The sequence below is a fragment of the Scyliorhinus torazame genome, chromosome 1, assembly GCF_047496885.1.
Source record: "Scyliorhinus torazame isolate Kashiwa2021f chromosome 1, sScyTor2.1, whole genome shotgun sequence".
NCBI lineage: Eukaryota > Metazoa > Chordata > Chondrichthyes > Carcharhiniformes > Scyliorhinidae > Scyliorhinus > Scyliorhinus torazame.
The window spans coordinates 80,727,130-80,745,203 of NC_092707.1; the positions used below are offsets into that span (position 1 = coordinate 80,727,130).

Below are 18,074 nucleotides of genomic sequence, written 5' to 3' on the forward strand. Positions count from 1 at the left end.
GTTCTACCGCCCAATACTAATACAGATATTTTCCCACATAGCCTGAAACATATTTGCCGTAATAGGAAATGTGGTTCCAGTTAGCAGTTCCCTATTTAATGACAATTTCCATTATTGGTGGCATCCATTTTCAACTGGCTTTTCTATGAAATATCAATTCCATACCAAGATCATATTACCCAAACTGAGGCCGTGACTAAACTGACTTTTCCTACCGATGCTGCCCAGGAAAATAACCATTGGCAGAAACATAATCCAGTTTATTAGTTTTTCAATATGAATTTGAAAAAAGTTATATCGCTGTATTTTGTCCCTAATGGACAACCCAGAAGGACTGAATGTATAGCATTCAAAGGTCACGAGAAGCCATTTTGATACTCGCTGCATATAATGAAGATTCTCTTTCTTTCTTTAGTTCAGCAGCAGTCCTCGGTAATGGGAAAAGAAATGTCGTGGCCAATTACAGTACAGAACAGCAGGCCAACCTCAATAAACCACAGCAGAGGCCAAAAAGGTACTTTCCAGATGAAGGTTGACACCTGCAAAGATTGGCTGAGATCCTAATTTGTTTGTTGAAAGTGTGGAGCATAAAGTCAATGTTACTGATGTTTGTTTCCATTTGGAATAAACACAGAGTCTAAATCTCTTCAGGTATTAAATCTTTGCCAGCCACTTGGGGAATATTCCTGCATCAGTTCTGAGTAATGCTGCGTTCTGACATGATTTTCCGCAGCAGTTAATTGACTGCATGGAGCCAGAGTTGTGCTGTAATATAATTGTAAACAAGCTAGCTATACGTTGATCATAATTAAATATATCCACAGTAAGTTTCCAAGTATAGAATTCTGTTCACTTGTTGACTGCAATTTTAAAAATACAATAACTTGAATTGATGTAGTGCTTTTGATGCAAAAATAACACCCCACTCACATGACACAGATGTGAGACAAATATGAGACACAGGAATAGAAACATTACAGCATAGAAGGAGCCATTTTGCCCATCCCATCTGTGCCAGCTGTAAAAGATCTATAAACCTAGTCCCACGTTCCAGCTCATGGTCCATATTCCTGTCAGTTATGGCATCTCACGTGCATATCCAAGTAGTTTATAAATGCAACGAGATGTTCTGACTCCACCATTTTTTCTATACCCTCTGGCTGAAGACATTTCTCCCCAACTCCCTTCTATTTCTCCTTCCAGTTGCTTTAAACCTATGCCCCTGGTTATTTACCTCACAGCAAAGGAAAATAGATCCTTCCTGTTCACTCTGCCTGGCCCCTCATAATGATATACACCTTAACTATATCTCACCTCGAATGCAGCGACATTCCTCCTTTAAAGTGGTGACCAGAATTGTACTCTCACTGTGGTTAACTAGTGTTTAACAGGATTCTGGAGTACACTCTCTGCTCTTCTACTCTATACCTTAATGAAGGAAAGTATCCCATATGCCTTCTTAAGCTTTGCAAAGAGCCTTCTGGACTCAAAACGTTAGCTCTTTTCTCTCCCCACAGATGCTCCCAGACGCGCTGAGATTTTCCAGCATTTTCTCTTTGCCTTCTTAACCTTATCGATCTATCCTGCCAGCTTCATGAATATGTGGATAAGAACACCTAGATTTCCTCAAGTCCTGTAGTCTAGAGTATATAGATACCAAGCCAAAGATGAAGACATTGGTAAAGGTCATCAGAGTTTGGCTGACGCCTTGAGTTTTAGTGAAGTCTTCAGAAATATGAGGAATTGGGGTTTAAAAGAGAATTGCCAATGGTGAGGCCTAGTTTCAGACACCATTGATGGGGTAAAGGGAAGCTGGTGGTGGGGGAGCAGGGTGGGGACGAGAATACAAAAGGCTTGGCTCTGAGTTTTATGTGGGGGAATGATTGTAGTGCTGGAAGAGGTTGCAGAGATAAAGAGGGAAAAGCCAATGGGGGATGGATTGAAGTAAATGAAAGAAATCTTTAAAAATTTGAATTGCTAGGAGGCTGGGAGCCATTGTAGGTCAGTATGAACAGTGATGGGTGACCAAGTGATAGTGTAGGATAGGATATAGGAAGCTGAGCTGAGGTTTACAGAGGGTGAAGGGTTGTCTTTTAGCAAGGACAGAAATAATTTAGCTCCTCCTCCAAATAATTTCCTCCCCTCCACCTCTCCCAATGGCTTCGCTGGTAAATACACATTTAGTGTGACCATTAGGCAGGAAGGTCCAATGCTTAATCCTCAATCTTTGCTGAACCAACTGATGCCAACCAGAGTTCCCCAAGGGGTGCTTTGCCCTGGTGAAGGGAAAATTTATCTCGGGGTGCCACTCCTGATTACAAGCATTAATGTTAAGGTGGATGGATGGCTGGTGAAAACAGAATTGTGTTTGGCTTCTCCACTGTCAGATACCCTGCTAACCCTCTGTAGACTTATCCACAAAGAAAAACATGTTGCATTTCTACAGTCCTTTTGACACAGTTAACCATCCCTAAGGGCTTCACAAAATGTTCTCAAACAATACTTGACACCGAGCCAGATACGGCCATATCAGAACATTTGAGCAAAAGCTTGAGCAACAAAGTAAGTTTGAAGGAGCACATTAAAGGAGGAGACAGTTTCGGGAGGTAGAGAGTTTTATGGGGGGAATTCCAGAGCCTAGGGCCCAGGCAGCAGGAAGGATGGTCATGAATGGTGGAACACTGAAAGTCGGGAATGCGCAAAAGGCCAGAATTGGAGGAGCCCAGATACCCCGGGTGGGGAGGTTTTACAGCCAGAGGAGGTTCTCGAGTTACAGTGGGGCAAAACAAAGGAGGGATTTGAGAACCAGGAAGAGAATTCTAAAATTGGGGCATTATTTGACTGGTCAACGAAGGTCTGCGAACGTGGGATGGTCCTGGGTGAATGGGATTTGACATGAGTAAGGACATGAGCTGTGTTCGAATGAGTTCAAGATAATAGAGGGCAGAAGAATTGTCATTTTTAAGTCCAGAGCTAACAAAGCCTTCGACAGTAGATGAGCTGAGAAAAAGGTGGACTCAGTTGATGTTTTGGAGTTGGAAATACCTTCTTAGCAATGATGTGGATATGTGGTCAGGCCCGAGAAGTGCGAAAGCTCTGCAAAGGCGCACTCTGAAATGAAAAGTGAGATTGCAGTAGCTGACACCTCGGAGGAGTAGGACTCGAATAAACTGATCATAGAAGACATCGTACCAATCCTGGAGAAACTGGCCCAGAGGCACGTGGTGAATCACCTCAGGCCTCTGAAATGGTTCTGGTGGTTGACTACCCGCTGCTCGAGGCAACTCTGGCGGAAGATGAGTTAGAGGAGCTGATGACTATATCGCTATGTAGTTTGACGGATCACACGTACATACTAGTGCAAGACCAAGGATGACACAGCGCCTTGATCATCGGGGCCAGAGAATGTTTGTATTGTAATCTCCAGTGATGGGGAGTCATCATAGATGTTCGAACAAGCCAGGAAGGGACAACACCCGAGGTTATAGATGTAGTTTCCATCCAGGTACCAGACTGTGAGGTTCTGCAACCACCAGTTGAAGACACAGACTTGGTCATGACTACACAGTCCCTCGGAAGCACGCAAGTACGAACAGTCCCAACTGAAGATCCGCACACTTCTGCGCACATGGTGCAGACCAGTAGTAAGACAGGGTTTGCCAAACTCAAACGTAAACAGAGAAGCACTCACAAACGAATTGCCAAAGCTAAAAATAATAATTTTTTATTATTATCACAAGTAGGCTAACATTAACACTGAAATAAAGTTTCTGTGAAAATCCCCTAGTCGCCTGTTGGGGTCACTGAGGGAGAATTCAGAATGTCCAATTCACCTAACAGCACGTCTTTGGAGACTTGTGGAAGGAAACCGGAGGAAACTCGCGCAGACACAGGGAGAACGTACAGACTCCGCATAGACAGTGACGCAAGCTGGGATTCGAGCCCGAGATTTAGGCGCTGTGAATCAACAGTGCGAACCACTGTGCTACCGTGCCGTCCAGGTTTCCAGCATCCACATTGGGTGGGATTTTCCAGTCGCGCGCATCACGAGACCGCAAATTCCTGCTCAAAGTCAACGGATCTTTAAATGCTGTCACCCTTGAGAAGGAGAGTGGGAGACGCAGAGAATCCCACTGATGAAACCAAGAGAGAAGATGTTGATGTTGTGACCGACGGGCCAGAGACAGAGAATATACAATGACACAGCAGCAGCAAACAGCGATGTGTAAAGAAACAAAAAAAAACTGTGACACAGGTGTGACCAACAAGGATACATGCCTTCCAAAAGCATTGCTTCAGAAAGATACAATAAAGAGACTGGCACGCAAACTAGTCTTCAAAAAGGCTAGCAACAGGCCAAACTATCAACAGGGTGATCCCGTGATAACAGAACAACAAGATCGCGGTACACAACATTGACCCCCAGGATGTTAAGAGTGGGGAACTCAAAGATGATAATGCCATTGAATATCAAGGGGCAATGGTTTGATTCTCTCTTATTGGAGATGGTCATTGCCTGGCACTTGTGTGGCGCAAATGTTATTTGCCACTTATCAGCCCAAGCCTGGATATTGCCCAGGTCTTGCTGCATTTGCATGTGGACTGCATCAGTATCTGCGGAGTCGCGAATGGTGCTAAACATTATGCAATCATCAGTGAACATCCCCACATCTGACCTTATGTTGGAAGGAAGGTGAAGCAGCTGAAGATGGTTGCGCCTAGGACACTACCCTGAGGAACACCTGCATTGATGTCCCGGGACTGAGATGAATGGCATCCAGCAATCACAGCTATCATCCTTTTTTGCTAGGTATGACTCCAACCAGTGTAGCGATTTCCCCCGATTCTCATTGACTCCAGTTTTGCTAGGGCTCGTATTCAATCAAATGCTGTCTTGATGTCAAGGGCAGTCACTCTCGCCTCACCTTTGGAGTTCAGCTCTTTTGTCCATGTTTAAACCAAGGCTGTAATAAGATCAAGGGCTGAGTGACCCTGGAGGAACCCAAACTGTCCTCCAGCGAGCAGGTTATTGCTGAGTAAGTGCGGCTTGAGAACACTGTTGATGACCCCTTCCATCGCTTTACTGATGATTGAGAGTACACTGATCAGACGATAATTGGCCGGGTTGGATTTGTCCTGCTTTCTTTTATGTACAGGACATACCAGGGCAACTTTCCACATTGCCGAATAGATGCCAGCGTTGTAGCTGTATAGGCTGAGGGGGCACAATTCTTCAGTACTATTGTTGGAATATTGTCAGGGCCCATAATCTTTTCAGTTTCCACTGCCTTCAGCCATTTCTTGATATCATGTGGGCGATTCGAATTGACTGAAGACTGACACCTCTGATGCTGGGGATCTCTGGAGGAGATCACGATGGATCATTCACTTGGCACTTCTGGCTGAAGATTATTGCGAATGCTTCAGCCTTGTCTTTTGCATAGTTGCGCTGGGCTCCTCTATCATTGAGGATGGGGATATTTGTGGAGCCTCCGCCTCCAGTGAGTTGTTTAATTGTCCACCACCATTCAAGACTGCAGAGCTTAGATCTGATCTGTTGGTTGTGGGATCGCTCAGCTCTATCACTTGCTGCTTATGCTGTTTGGCACACAAGTAGCCCTGTGTTGTAACTTCACCAGGTTGATACTTCATTTTTCGGTATGCCTGGTGCTGCTCCTGACATGCTCTCCTGCACTCTTCATTGAACCAGGGTTGATCCCCTGGTTTGGTGATAATGGTAGAGTGGGGAATATGTCGGGCCATGATGTTACAGATTGTGGCTGAGTACAATTCTGCTGCTGCTGATGGCCCAGCGCGCCTCATGGATGCCCAGTCTTGAGTTGCTAGATCTGTTTGAAGTCTATCCCATTTAGCACAGTGGTAGTGCCAAACAACACAATGGAGGGTATCCTCAATGTGAAGACGGGACTTTGTCTCCACAAAGACTGCGGTTGTCACTTCTACCGATACTAGCATGGACAGCTGCACCTGCGGCAGGCAGTTTGTTGAGGAGGACGTCTAGTATGTTTTTCCCTCTTGTTGGTTCCCTCACCACCTGCTGCAGTCCCAGCCTAGCAGCTATGTCCTTTATCTCTCAGCCAGCTCATTTAGCAGTGGTGCTACCGAGCCACTCTTGGTGATGGACATTGAAGTTCCCCATCCAGAGTACATTATGTGCCCTTGCCACCCTCAGTACTTCCTCCAAATGGTGTTCAATATGGAGGAGTACTGATTCATCAGCTGACTGTGGACGGTACATAGTAATCAGCAGGAGGTTTCCTTCCCCATGTTTGACCTGAAGCCTTGAAACCTTGTGGGGTCTGGGGGCCCAGGGCAACTCCCTCCCAACTGTACAACACTGCACATACCTCTGCTGTGCCTGTGCTGCCTGTGGGATGGTGATAGTGGTGCCTGGGACATTGGGCGGGATTCTCCGACCCCCCACCGGGTCGGAGAATCTCCGGGGGCTGGCATGAATCCCGCCCCCGCCGGTTGCCGAATTCTCCGGCACCGGATATTCGGTGGGGGTGGGAATCGCGCCGAGCCGGTTGGCGGGCCCCCCCGGCGATTCTCCGGCCCGCGATGGGCCGAGGTCCCGCTGCTGGAATGCCTGTCCCACCGGCGAGAATCAAACCACCTCTCTTACCGGCGGGACAAGGTGGCGCGGGTGGGCTCCGGGGTCCTGGGGGGGGGCGCAGGGCGATCTGGCCCCGGGGGGGTGCCCCCACGGTGGCCTGGCCAGCAATCGGGGCCCACCTATCCGCGGGCGGGCCTGTGCCGTGGGGGCACTCTTTTCCTTCCGCCATCGCCATGGTCTCCACTATGGCGGAGGCGGAAGAGACCCCCTCCACTGCGCATGCGCGGGGATGCCATGAGCAGCCGCTGACGCTCCCGCGCATGCGCCGCACGGCATAGTGATTTCCGCGCCAGCTGGCGGGGCACCAAAGGCCTTTCCCGCCAGCTGGCGGGGCGGACATCAGTCCGGCGCGGGCCTAGCCCTTCAAGGTGAGGGCTCGGCCCCTCAAGATGCGGAAAATTCCGCACCTTTGGGGCGGCGCGATGCCGGACTGATTCGCGCTGTTTTTGGCGCCGGTTGGCGGACATCGCGCCGATTGCGGAGAATCCCGCCCATTATCTGTAAGGTATGATTCCGTGAGTATAACTGTTCAGACTGTGAGATAGCTCTCCCAATTTTGGCACAAGCCCCCAGATGTTAGTAAGGAGGACTTGGCAGGATCGACAGGGCTGGGTTTGCCATTATCGTTTCCAGTGCCTGGCTTGATGCTGGGTGGTCCATCTAGTTTCTTTCCTTCTTCTAGACTTTGTAGTTTTTTATACAACTGAGTGGCTTTCAGAAGGCATTTAAGAATCAACCACATTCCTGTGAATCTGGAGTCGCGTGCAAGTCAGACCAGACCAGATTGCAGATTTCCTTCGCTGAAGGACATTCATGAACCAGCTGAGTTTTTATTTGTGATAATCGATAATGTTTCATGGTCACGTTTAGACTTTTAATTCCAGATATTTATCGAATTCAATTTCTACCATTTGCCACGGCTGGATTCGAACTTGTGTCCCCAGAGTATTATCCTAGGTTTCTGGATCACCAGTCCTGTGACAATACCAGAACGCCACTACCTCCCCACTATCTCCATCTCATCCTCCCCTTCACTTCCCGCCAATGCAGTTCTGTCTCTGTCTCACCGTTCCCTGTCGTCTGCCCAGCTTTGGTATAGCTTGAGTTACAGGAACCTGATATTTAGCAGTTGTAGGGCTAAAGGACGGTGAGAATGGCATTAAATAATAATAATCTTTATTAGTGTCACAAGTAGGCTTACATTAACACTGCAGTGAAGTTACTGTAAAAGTCCCCGACTCTCCACACTCCGGCGCCTGTTCGGGTACACAGAGGGAGAATTCAGAATGTCCAATTCACCTAATAAGCACGTCTTTTGGGACTTTGTGGGAGGAAACCGGAGCACCCGGGGGAAACCCAGGCGGACAAAGGAAGAACGTGCAGACTCCGAACAGATGGTGACCCAAGCTGGGAATCAACCCAGATCCATGGCACTGAACCACTGTGCTACCGTGCCGCCCACCATGCTATGGATGAAGTGAAGCTCGCCAAGAGCGCCTCACTTTTATTGTCGTAAAACAGAATGTTCTAATTTACCGCTGGCGGGGCACTTAATTTGGGGGAGGGGAATTTGATACTGGAAAATTGTTCTTTGAATGAGCATTCATGAGATACAAATATGGTTCGCAACATTGCTCTGCGGCAAACTCGACTGGCCTTTTACCAGTCCTGAAAGTCAGGAAAACAAAATTCCAAACAATGTTTCTGCCAGCAGGGAAGTGATTTATTTCATTCAAAGCAAATTTAGTGCTCCCACCCACTATGATTCCCACTGCTAGTGGGAGAGGAAACTTCCGACCAACATTACAGTTTAGTGCACATTTGCAATTGGAGACATTATTGACTATGCTCATGTCATTTCAGGTTTAACTCTTCTTCCAAGCCGATTAATGTGCCTGCATAAAATTCCAATGTAAGCTATCTTGGCACAGTTGACTAGATGAATCAATGACCGAATGAAAGTCGTACACTAAGGAGGTTTATGCCAACTCATTGGGCTGGACTTTGCGCCTGTTGGGTGCGTGCACTCGGTGGACACAGAAGCGGGCAGGAAATGCGCTTCTGGCCGCGAGGGCCCTGGAACACGATTTCAAGCTGGCTGGCCAATTAATGGGGAGCTTGCATGAAATGGGTGATGGAAAAGGTGCAGTATGGTGCTTCTAATGTCCCCTTCAGGGGACAGGTGCTTCGGAGCTGCCTCAGAGTGCTGCAAACCACTGAAAACTAAATTATGATGGAAAATGCTGCAAAGCCTGTCTAGGCAGCACATTCAACCCCAATGCTCAGTCCCCAGAGTTCTTCTTAATTGTTATTTCACCCATGACATTTCATCCCATCCTGAACTGAGATTGCAGCGAAAATGTAACGGCTGCCTCGCCAATCGACCTGCCCGCCAACCATAAAAGCAGTCGGGCTGCATAAAATTGAGGTCAATTGACCCCTTAATGTTCTAAATTGCCCAGTTGATTGTCGGTAGGCGAGCTTCCGACTCTCGCATGCGCTTGTCAACCAAAACACCGCGCGAGTGAGCAATGATGTCGAGGCGCATGCTCATCTTATTTTCGGGTGATTTCACGCACCTGGTCAGGCGCATACCTGCCCAAGCAGCGTAAAATTCTTGCTGTTGTCTAGTGGGCTGGCAGAGGAAATTAAATCTCTCGTTAGATTGTATAGTCAGGAGGCTAGACTAATGTTGTGAACACATTTTTGAACAGTTTGCCATATTCTAGCATTGAATTGAGAGTCGAGTATGTGAGTGTGTGTGTGTGTAATATTGGCAGGTGGGACTGATTGAGAATATATCATGGTTTTGTGCTGTGTACTGCAACTAAATGTATCTATGCTTGAACTCTCTTGTTTCTCTCCTCCAGCTCACCTTTAGGCCTTGCTTCAGAATCCAGTCTGTTTGTTGCCAGCAAATCCTCTCTCTCTCTGGAGATGCAGTCTAAGTTCATTGAGATAAATGAGGAAGCAGCTTTGTGTCTCCATGACAATCTGGAAGCCCTGGAAAAGTGGGTGTTTGCTTCTATAATATTCAACTAGATTTTTTTTGCCTAAAGTGCTTAATTATTTGAACTTTTTTTTTTTAAAAGTGGCTGAACAGTAAAAGTAAAATCCAGAGATGAAATGCCATAGGATGGACGGAATCATCCGGTACTGCCAGCAGCAGGAGGTATAGTGGGCAGCGGAACTTAATTTGGTGGGAGGCTAAAAACCAGTGTCCCAATGGCAGGGTGGACTTGGATGGACAGGTCAAAGGCGGGTTGAGCTTCCTGATGAACCATGTCGGGAAACCTTTTGCATGCATTGGAAAATCATGCACTCTCATTAAGAGGCCACCCTGCTGAAATTAAGTTTCCCCCTCCATTTTAAGTTCCCTGCCAGTGAGAAATTAGAACATTTGCATTCACAACTGCACATAAGTGACATGCACCTGGTCCAGTTGACTTCTTCCATGATTAACAGTGAGTTGCCACTGCTCTTGGCACTTGGCTATGGACCAAGTGCTGGAAAATGGGATTAAAATATATAGGTGCTTGATGGCTGGTGCAGACATGATGGGCCCCTTGCTGTGCTGTAAAACATTATGACTCTGTGCATTGTCCTCTTTGGGGAGCGTTTGTAAATGTCAGTCTATGCTTGAGACTGGGTGGTGACAGTGCAAGTTATGTGGAGGATGCCGTGAAGCAGTAGCTGGGCAAAGGTGGAACTGTGGAAGGGAAATTAATGAGTTGCCCACTTAGAAGCATGCTGGGAATGCTTGACTATAGTTTAACACTGCTTTTGGCCAAGAATAAGTAGGTCAGGTAACGTAAACAAAATACTGCTTAGTATTTTGGACTTCATAGAATCATAGAATTTACAGTGCAGAAGGAGGCATTCGGCCCATTGAGTCTGCACCCGCTCTTGAAAAGAGCACCCTATCCAAGCCCACACCTCCACCCTATCCCCATAACCCAGTAACCCCACCCAACACTGAGGGCAATTTTGGACACGAAGGTCAATTTAGCATGGCCAATCCACCTAACCTGCACATCTTTGGACTGTGGGAGGAAACCGGAGCACCCTAAGGAAACCCACGCACACACGGGGAGAACGTGCAGACTCCACACAGACAGTGACCCCAGCCAGGAATCGAACCTGGGACCCTGGAGCTGTGAAGCAATTGTGCTAACTACCGTGCTGCCCACTTGGCCTTGGCCTTATTATGATAATAAGTTGTTCTTCCGAAGGACAACAAAATGCGTACTCGAATTGTTTTTCAACCAAGGGCAAAACATTCATATTTCCTCTTGCGTGTGTTCCCAAGGTTTATCTCTTCAAAGTTGTTTATTTCACACTATAAATATAATGGTTTTCAACTGTATACCTCAGAGTACTGTGGAATGGCTATGCAACCAGACCCCGGCCCTCTCCGCAAATATTTGTGCCAAATAAATGTCCTTAAATCGAACCTCGAAGAATTTGTCTTTATTATAATTTCCACAACAGGAAAGGACAGTGCCGACTGTCAGAATGCTCTTTAAATATAGCCTGCCTGTCTGCACTGCGAGAATAAGCGAGCTCCATGTGAATGCACCTATAATCCGCTGGACAGCGCAAGATTGCGCGTGGTCAGCTGCCCCAGCCCCCAGGGGAAATCACTCCCTCTTCTGCACCCGCTACCGTACTTAAACTCCAGAACAGAAATTATCAGGCAATAGGTTTGTGCCTTGGATTGCTTCTATTCAGTTTTAGAACAGCAGTTTGGGTTTTCAATGAGCTGCTTGGAAATTTCTAAAATATAAACTTGTTTTCAATATCCCCTTTAAAAGACTATTTACACCACCTACTAGTTTGCTTTATGATGTAATCATGAATACCTGTGGAGGTTTTCAGCAAGCCAGATATGATCCCACCTCTTGCCCCATTCGAATTCCACCCAATCTTTTTTATTACTGGCAAAAAGTAGCTACTGTACATGCACATGTTCTTCGGAGGGAAAAAAATCTGCGCTCAGTTATAAATCATGGTATTGAAAATGAAAAATGAAAATCGCTTATTGTCACAAGTAGGCTTCAAATGAAGTTACTGTGAAAAGCCCCTAGTCGCCACATTCCGGCGCCTGTTCGGGGAGGGTGTTACGGGAATCGAACCGTGCTGCTGGCCTGCCTTGGTCTGCTTTCAAAGCCAGCGATTTAGCCCTGTGCTAAACAGCCCCTCCTGGATGGAGTCTAGGCATGTCCAAAGTGCAAGAGGTGATAAAGATCCAAAACGCCTTTCCTGTTCCCCTCTAACTCCGACTGGACATTTGAAAAAGCTGTTTGCAGGTGGGGAGTCGTGAGTGCTATCGGAAATGGAAGTGATGATGTTTAACTCGTTCCTGTCTAAAAGTTCTGTTGGAAATTTTAGGAAACGATGGGAGACCAGCAAGTGCAAATTTCGTGCCTTAGACAACATAGTCAGCTTTTATACATACAGTGAGGATATGCAGAGGTCGCTTCAGGAGTCTAAAGGAGATAAAGTGCAAATAATTGCAGAGACCTGGTGAGTGTCAGATGACGTCTACATTATTGTCTTTCCTTCTAATGCAGTAATACCGTAACGAAGAAAAATAAGTTTTTTTAAAAATAGGAAAGGAGGGGTAAGAAGAAAAAAAAATGAGGTAAATTAGATTTATGAAAGTGGATTGCTTCCTAGCTCCTCCAATGCCTTAGTGTTGTATGTTCCGATCAATGGGGGAATTGAACCATGCAGGTCATGGAGGATCCTCACTTGATCCCTAGTCTGTGCTAAGGTAGTTGTTCTCGGCTGGGTTGCAGTGGAGTAATACTACTGACTTTGGAGCCTCCTGACAAATGGGAAGGGGAAACCTCTATTTAATGATCATTACTGACACCACTGTGAATGCCTTGGCATGGTAAAGTTCCTGGACTACAGACTGACCTAGATTAATCATAGCATTTACAGTGCAGAAGGAGGCCATTCGACCCATCGAGTCTGCACCGGCCCTTGGAAAGAGCACCCTCCTCAAGCCCAAGCCTCCACCCTGTCCCCGTAACCCCACTTATCCTTTTTTGGACACTAAGGGCAATTTAGCATGGCCAATCTACCTAACCCGCACATCTTTGGACTGTGGGAGGAAATCAGAGCACCCGGAGGAAACCCACGCACACATGGGGAGAACGTGCAGACTCTGCACAGACAGTGACCCAAGCCGGGAATCGAACCTGGGACCCTGGAGCTGTGAAGCAACTGTGCTAACCACTGTGCTACCATACCGTTTTTGGTAAAAGACCCTGCACATCAGCCAAAATCAAGTGGTAAAGATAATGCTCTGTCATTGTGCATGCGTTTTGAAGCTCAGACATGACGGCTCATCATGGTTGACGATTCTGCCACTGTCAGCCTTGTGTCCAAAGTGGCCATTAAACAATGCAGATGGCAGTTGACGATGCAGACCCTGGCATGAGTCAACCCCATCAGCAGTGGGGAACAATTCGAGTTAACAGCTGCCTGAGCAATACTCAGTGTTGTTACCAATGGACCACAGCGTACTGGTGTCTTTCACTCTTTTTTCAGGTATTCCAACCTATTGTCTCGAATTCCTGAGGCTGTAAAAGAAAATCTAAAGATGAACCGAATACTGAAAAGGTTGGGAAAATTTGGAGAACGGCAGAGCTTCAGAGTTCGGCCACATCAGTTCCTCAAAGTGCTTAATGGGCTGCGAAACTGGGAGCTCTGTTCTCCAGATATTTGTGCAGCTATTGAGGTGAGGATCCATCTCCCTACCGGTGAAAAGAGTAACGGACAAGTATCGCTTCGATAAGAAATATACTTAGTGAAAATGTTGAGGAAGAAAGATTTTGCTGAGCCCCTGGAATACTGCTTCATATTTGTTCTTCTGAAGGTATTCCAATTAATTCTCCAGTCAGCGGCTTCTTTAGGGAGCTGAGCAAACATCTCAAATCACACTCGCTGGCACCAGTAGGGGATAACAATGAGAAGGCTGAATTTATTGCTGACCCACTGATGGTGGCAGTGAATCTCCTTCTAGGTCTGCTGCTGTCATTGTGTCCAACTCAGATTCATTCACATCTGGGAGGTGAAGGTTTTTCCCATAATTTTGCTGCTCTTGTCCTTTGTGAGAGATAGGTCACAGGATTAGGAGGCATAATTGAAGGCAGCTTGATGAGTTGCTGCAGTATACCTTGCAGACTGCACATATTGCACTGCAATGCACTGGTGGTAGATAAGCTGTACGCTGGCAAGGCTGCCAGTTACCAAAACTGATTTGTTCTGGATTGCATCAAGCTTTTTAATTATTATTGGAACTACATCCGGAAGGTCGGCGAGTATTCTATTTTAATTCTCTACTGAGCGTTATCAATGGTGGGGAGGTTTTGAGAGGTTGGAAGTTCAGCCATTATCAAAGTATGCAACATCTGAGCTGTTCTCGTAGCCCCGGCATTTATATGGCTGGTTCCATTAAGCTTTTGGTTATTGCTGACCTGCAAGACATTAATACTAGGAGATTTAGTGATGCCTTTGAATGTCAAGGGAAGGGTGGTGGTTGGTTTCTCTTGTGCTGGAGAGGGTCATTGCCTGCCACTTGTTTGGTGCAAATATTACTTGTTACTTATCAGTCCTCGCCCAAGTCTTGCTACATGCAGGCAGGGTCAGCTTCATTGTGTAAGGAATTGCAAATGGAGTTGAGCAGTGATCAGTGGACAACCCTAGTTCTGACCTTCTTGAGGGGAGCTCAATGATGAATCAATTGAAGAGAATTGAACCTCGGATGCTACTCTGAAGAACCTTTGCAGGAATGTCACAGGAAGTATAAAAACTGGCAAGTCATGCTGCAGTTGTTTAGAACCTTGGTAAGGCTACACTTGGAATATTGCACACAATTCTGGACGCCACACTATCAGAAGGATGTGGAGGCTTTGGAGAGGGTGCAGAGGAGGTTTACCAGGATGTTGCCTGGTCTGGAGGGTATTAGCTATGATATGAATAGAGTGGATGGGCAAGCATTCTTTCCCATGGTGGAGGGGTCAGTCACTAGGGGGCATAGGTTTAAGGTCCGTGGGACAAAACTTAGAGGAGATTTGCGAGGCAGGTTTTTTTTACACAGAGGGTGGTGAGTGCCTGGAACGCGTTGCCAGGTGAGTTTTTGGAAGAAGATACATTAACGGCGTTCAAAAGGCATATCGAAAAATACATGGATAGGATTGGGTATCGTGGGATACGGCTCAAGAAAGTGCTGAGGGTTTTGGCCAAGGGTGGCATCATGACCGTTACAGGCTTGGAAGGCTGAAGGGCCTGTTCCTGTGCTGTATTGTTCTTTGAATGACATAATTGGTGCACAACAACCGCAACACTTTTCCGATGTTGTAGGTGTGACTCCAGCCATTAGTGTGTTTCCCCTCATCCCCATTGAATAAAGTTGTCTTCAGGCTCCTTGGAGCCACAGTTGCTCAGAAGATGTTACAGGTAATCACTCTCTGGAATTCACTTGTGCCTAATAATACGGCCTATTTTTATTTTTTTCTCTAAATTATAACATTTTCTTCCCCTATTTTGCCTCAGTTGACCATAGTTTCATGGTTCATAAACTAACGCAATGAAAGTTTAGTCAACTATTTGTCTAGGAAACTATCACAGCTGAGTCCAGTCATGTTCTTGCCCGAAAAACACAATCTCCCAGTTGGACTTACTGGATAGCAAAACAAATCATTATTTTTTTCTACTTCTCCCCCACCCATACCCCATATGCCAATGGGATATTGAGTTTAATTGAAGAATTCCTGTTGTGACACAACATAGACCAAGCAACAATAGATGAATCAATACGACACCCGATAGAGCATTCACCCACAAAGCCATAGACAGATCCTTTATTCTCCTTTATTTCACAGGCCAGAATTTTACCATCCCCACCCCGCCCCAAAGGCCCATTCAGATTTGTGGCACCCTCTATCAAAGATCTCGGGACTCCAGCCCTCTCCACCCCAACCAAGCCCCTGCCCACCACCATCTCAGGGATTTCGAAGCTTCATCCCTCTCCACCCAACCAAGATCCCCCCCACCCCCCTTCAGATTTCGGGCGCCCTCTGCTCAGAGCTCCAGCCCTCTCCATCCCAACCAAGCCCCGCCCCCGGGCCCATCCCCTGACACTGAGATCGCACCCCTCTCGGCCCCCCCAGGGGATCCCCTTCTCTCCCACCTCCAGAATCCCTGGTACTTACCTGAAATCCAGTCCTGGGACTTTGGTTCAGACACACATTGCAGCACCTCTTCTGCCCACTGCAGTGCTGAGTCTGGAGGTCTTAGAGAGCTGTTGGCCAAACTGATTGGCCAATAGCTCTTCAAGACGGGACTTCTGTCCAAGATTGGCTGCAAGTCCCGCCTGCTGCCAATTATCTTTTGGCATACATTTCTCGCCGACTCTCAGGATGGCGGGCACCAAGCACTCACCATCCTGAAAATTCAGTCCATGCTGTAAGATGAAAGCATCAATAAAGTAAAGGGAGCTGAAAAGGTTTTTATAAAATTCCTATTTCACTAAATTTACAAAGGTGCTTGTTAAATATCGAAGGGTTTAATTTTCTAGTGCAAGACATAAGAGCTCATATAAAATACACTTGGGCACTATTTTTATACCATTAGCCTGCTTTATTTAAACAACGTGTCAACGGTTTGAAACTAGTACACAGAGAAATTGTGTGCAAAGAGACCAACCACCCTGTTGTGTAACTGTCCTGTGCAGAATTATTAGTGCTGAAATCATCTATCTTGTCCTTACCATTGAATTCACAGTTTATGCGGGACAAGGTGGTTCTGATGCCTGCAGAGGACTATGACAGCTGGTTACAGCTGAAATTGGAACTACCAAAGAGAATACAGAGTGCACCACCCCTAAGGTGAAAATCATAATGAAGGAGGATGTTAAAAGTTTTGCGACATCGAGTTCATGGTACCCTTCAGGAGTTTTTATTGTGCTTACTTTTGGTTAAATGCAAATAGACTGAAATTGCCCTGTGTAATGTTAATAATGAACACAAATTACATTTGTATTAAAGAATGCATTAAATTGACCCACTTGCTCTAGAATACCAGACAAAGGAACTCTTCACATGCTATTAATTTTGTACAATGAGATTTCACCCACAAAGAATGGTATGGTGATTGTTTTATAATTATGGCCTGATTATAGATTAAACCACAAGTAGTCGAGGGTGCAATAGATTCACCCATCATGTCAATGTGTTCCATTAGAGGTAGTGAAAATGATAGAGCTAATAATGCAAAATTATGTAATAGCAATGCATAATAATAATAATAGTAAATGCATCACATTTATGAGTTATGTCATGAATGTAAACTGTTAGAGATTTTGTATGTTGCACAGTTGCGCCCGTCTCTGTCCACTGTAACTTTTCTTGTTTTGCTGCGTTATGGATATGTCTATGATCCTTGGCTCTCTTGACTTCCTCCTTCTGGTTATTCTGAGCTCCAAATGCAGCACTTTTCATGCTTCTTCCATCGTTGATGCCTTGGAATTAAGGAAGCTAGGTTCGGCAGCCTGCCCCTCTCAGCAGGGAACAATCTCGGGAAGTGGTAGTTGTGGAGCCGATGTCTTCCTGTCCATTGGAACCAGTGCTTGAGAATCATGGGCTGTGGAATTCTCAAGATGCAGTCCCTGTCCAGATCATGGGATGCTCCTGGAAATTCATCTCACCATCTTTTTCATTATCCATCTTTTTTTAAAATCTTGGTATTTTTCAGTCCTCACCTAAATAGGTCAATTAAATAAAACAGTCACCTTAATATCCCACTGTTGAAGTCTTCACTGATATAGATATAGAATGATATAGAACATTACAGCGCAGTACAGGCCCTTCGGCCCTTGATGTTGCACCGACCTGTGAAACCAATTTAAAGCCCGTCTACATTATTCCCTTATCGTCCATATGTTTATCCAATGACCATTTAAATGCCCTTAATGTTGGCGAGTCCACTACTGTTGCAGGCAGGGCATTCCACACCCTTACTACTCTCTGAGTAAAGAACCTACTTCTGACATCTGTCCTACATCTATCTCCCCTCAATTTAAAGCTATGTCCCCTCGTGCTAGCCATCACTTCTGAGGAAAAGGACTCTCACTGTCCACCCTATCTAATCCTCTGATCATCTTGTATGCCTCTATTAAGTCACCTCTTAACCTTCTTTTCTCTAATGAAAACAGCCTCAAGTCCCTCAGCCTTTCCTCATAAGATCTTCCCTCCATACCAGGCAACATCCTGGTAAATCTCCTCTGCACCCTTTCCAATGCTTCCACATCCTTCCTATAATGCGGTGACCAGACCTGCAGAGTTTTGTACAGCTGCAACATGACCTCATGGCTCCGAAACTCAATCCCTCTGCAATAAAAGCTAACACACCGTACGCCTTCTTA

The 18,074-nt window shown here is 46.1% G+C and overlaps 1 protein-coding gene across 1 annotated transcript in view; it reads left to right on the top strand.

The window, feature by feature from the left end:
- Positions 1 to 17,446, top strand: part of LOC140409034 (coiled-coil domain-containing protein 60-like) — a 128,529-nt gene extending 111,083 nt beyond the window's left edge. The window contains exons 11-15 of the mRNA XM_072497072.1: positions 416 to 514; positions 9,508 to 9,648; positions 12,029 to 12,163; positions 13,199 to 13,388; positions 16,436 to 17,446. Of these exons, the coding sequence (XP_072353173.1) occupies positions 416 to 514; positions 9,508 to 9,648; positions 12,029 to 12,163; positions 13,199 to 13,388; positions 16,436 to 16,543 (673 nt within the window). The 3' untranslated portion in view covers positions 16,544 to 17,446. The remainder of the gene's footprint in view (positions 1 to 415; positions 515 to 9,507; positions 9,649 to 12,028; positions 12,164 to 13,198; positions 13,389 to 16,435) is intronic.
- Positions 17,447 to 18,074: the final 628 nt, after the last annotated feature.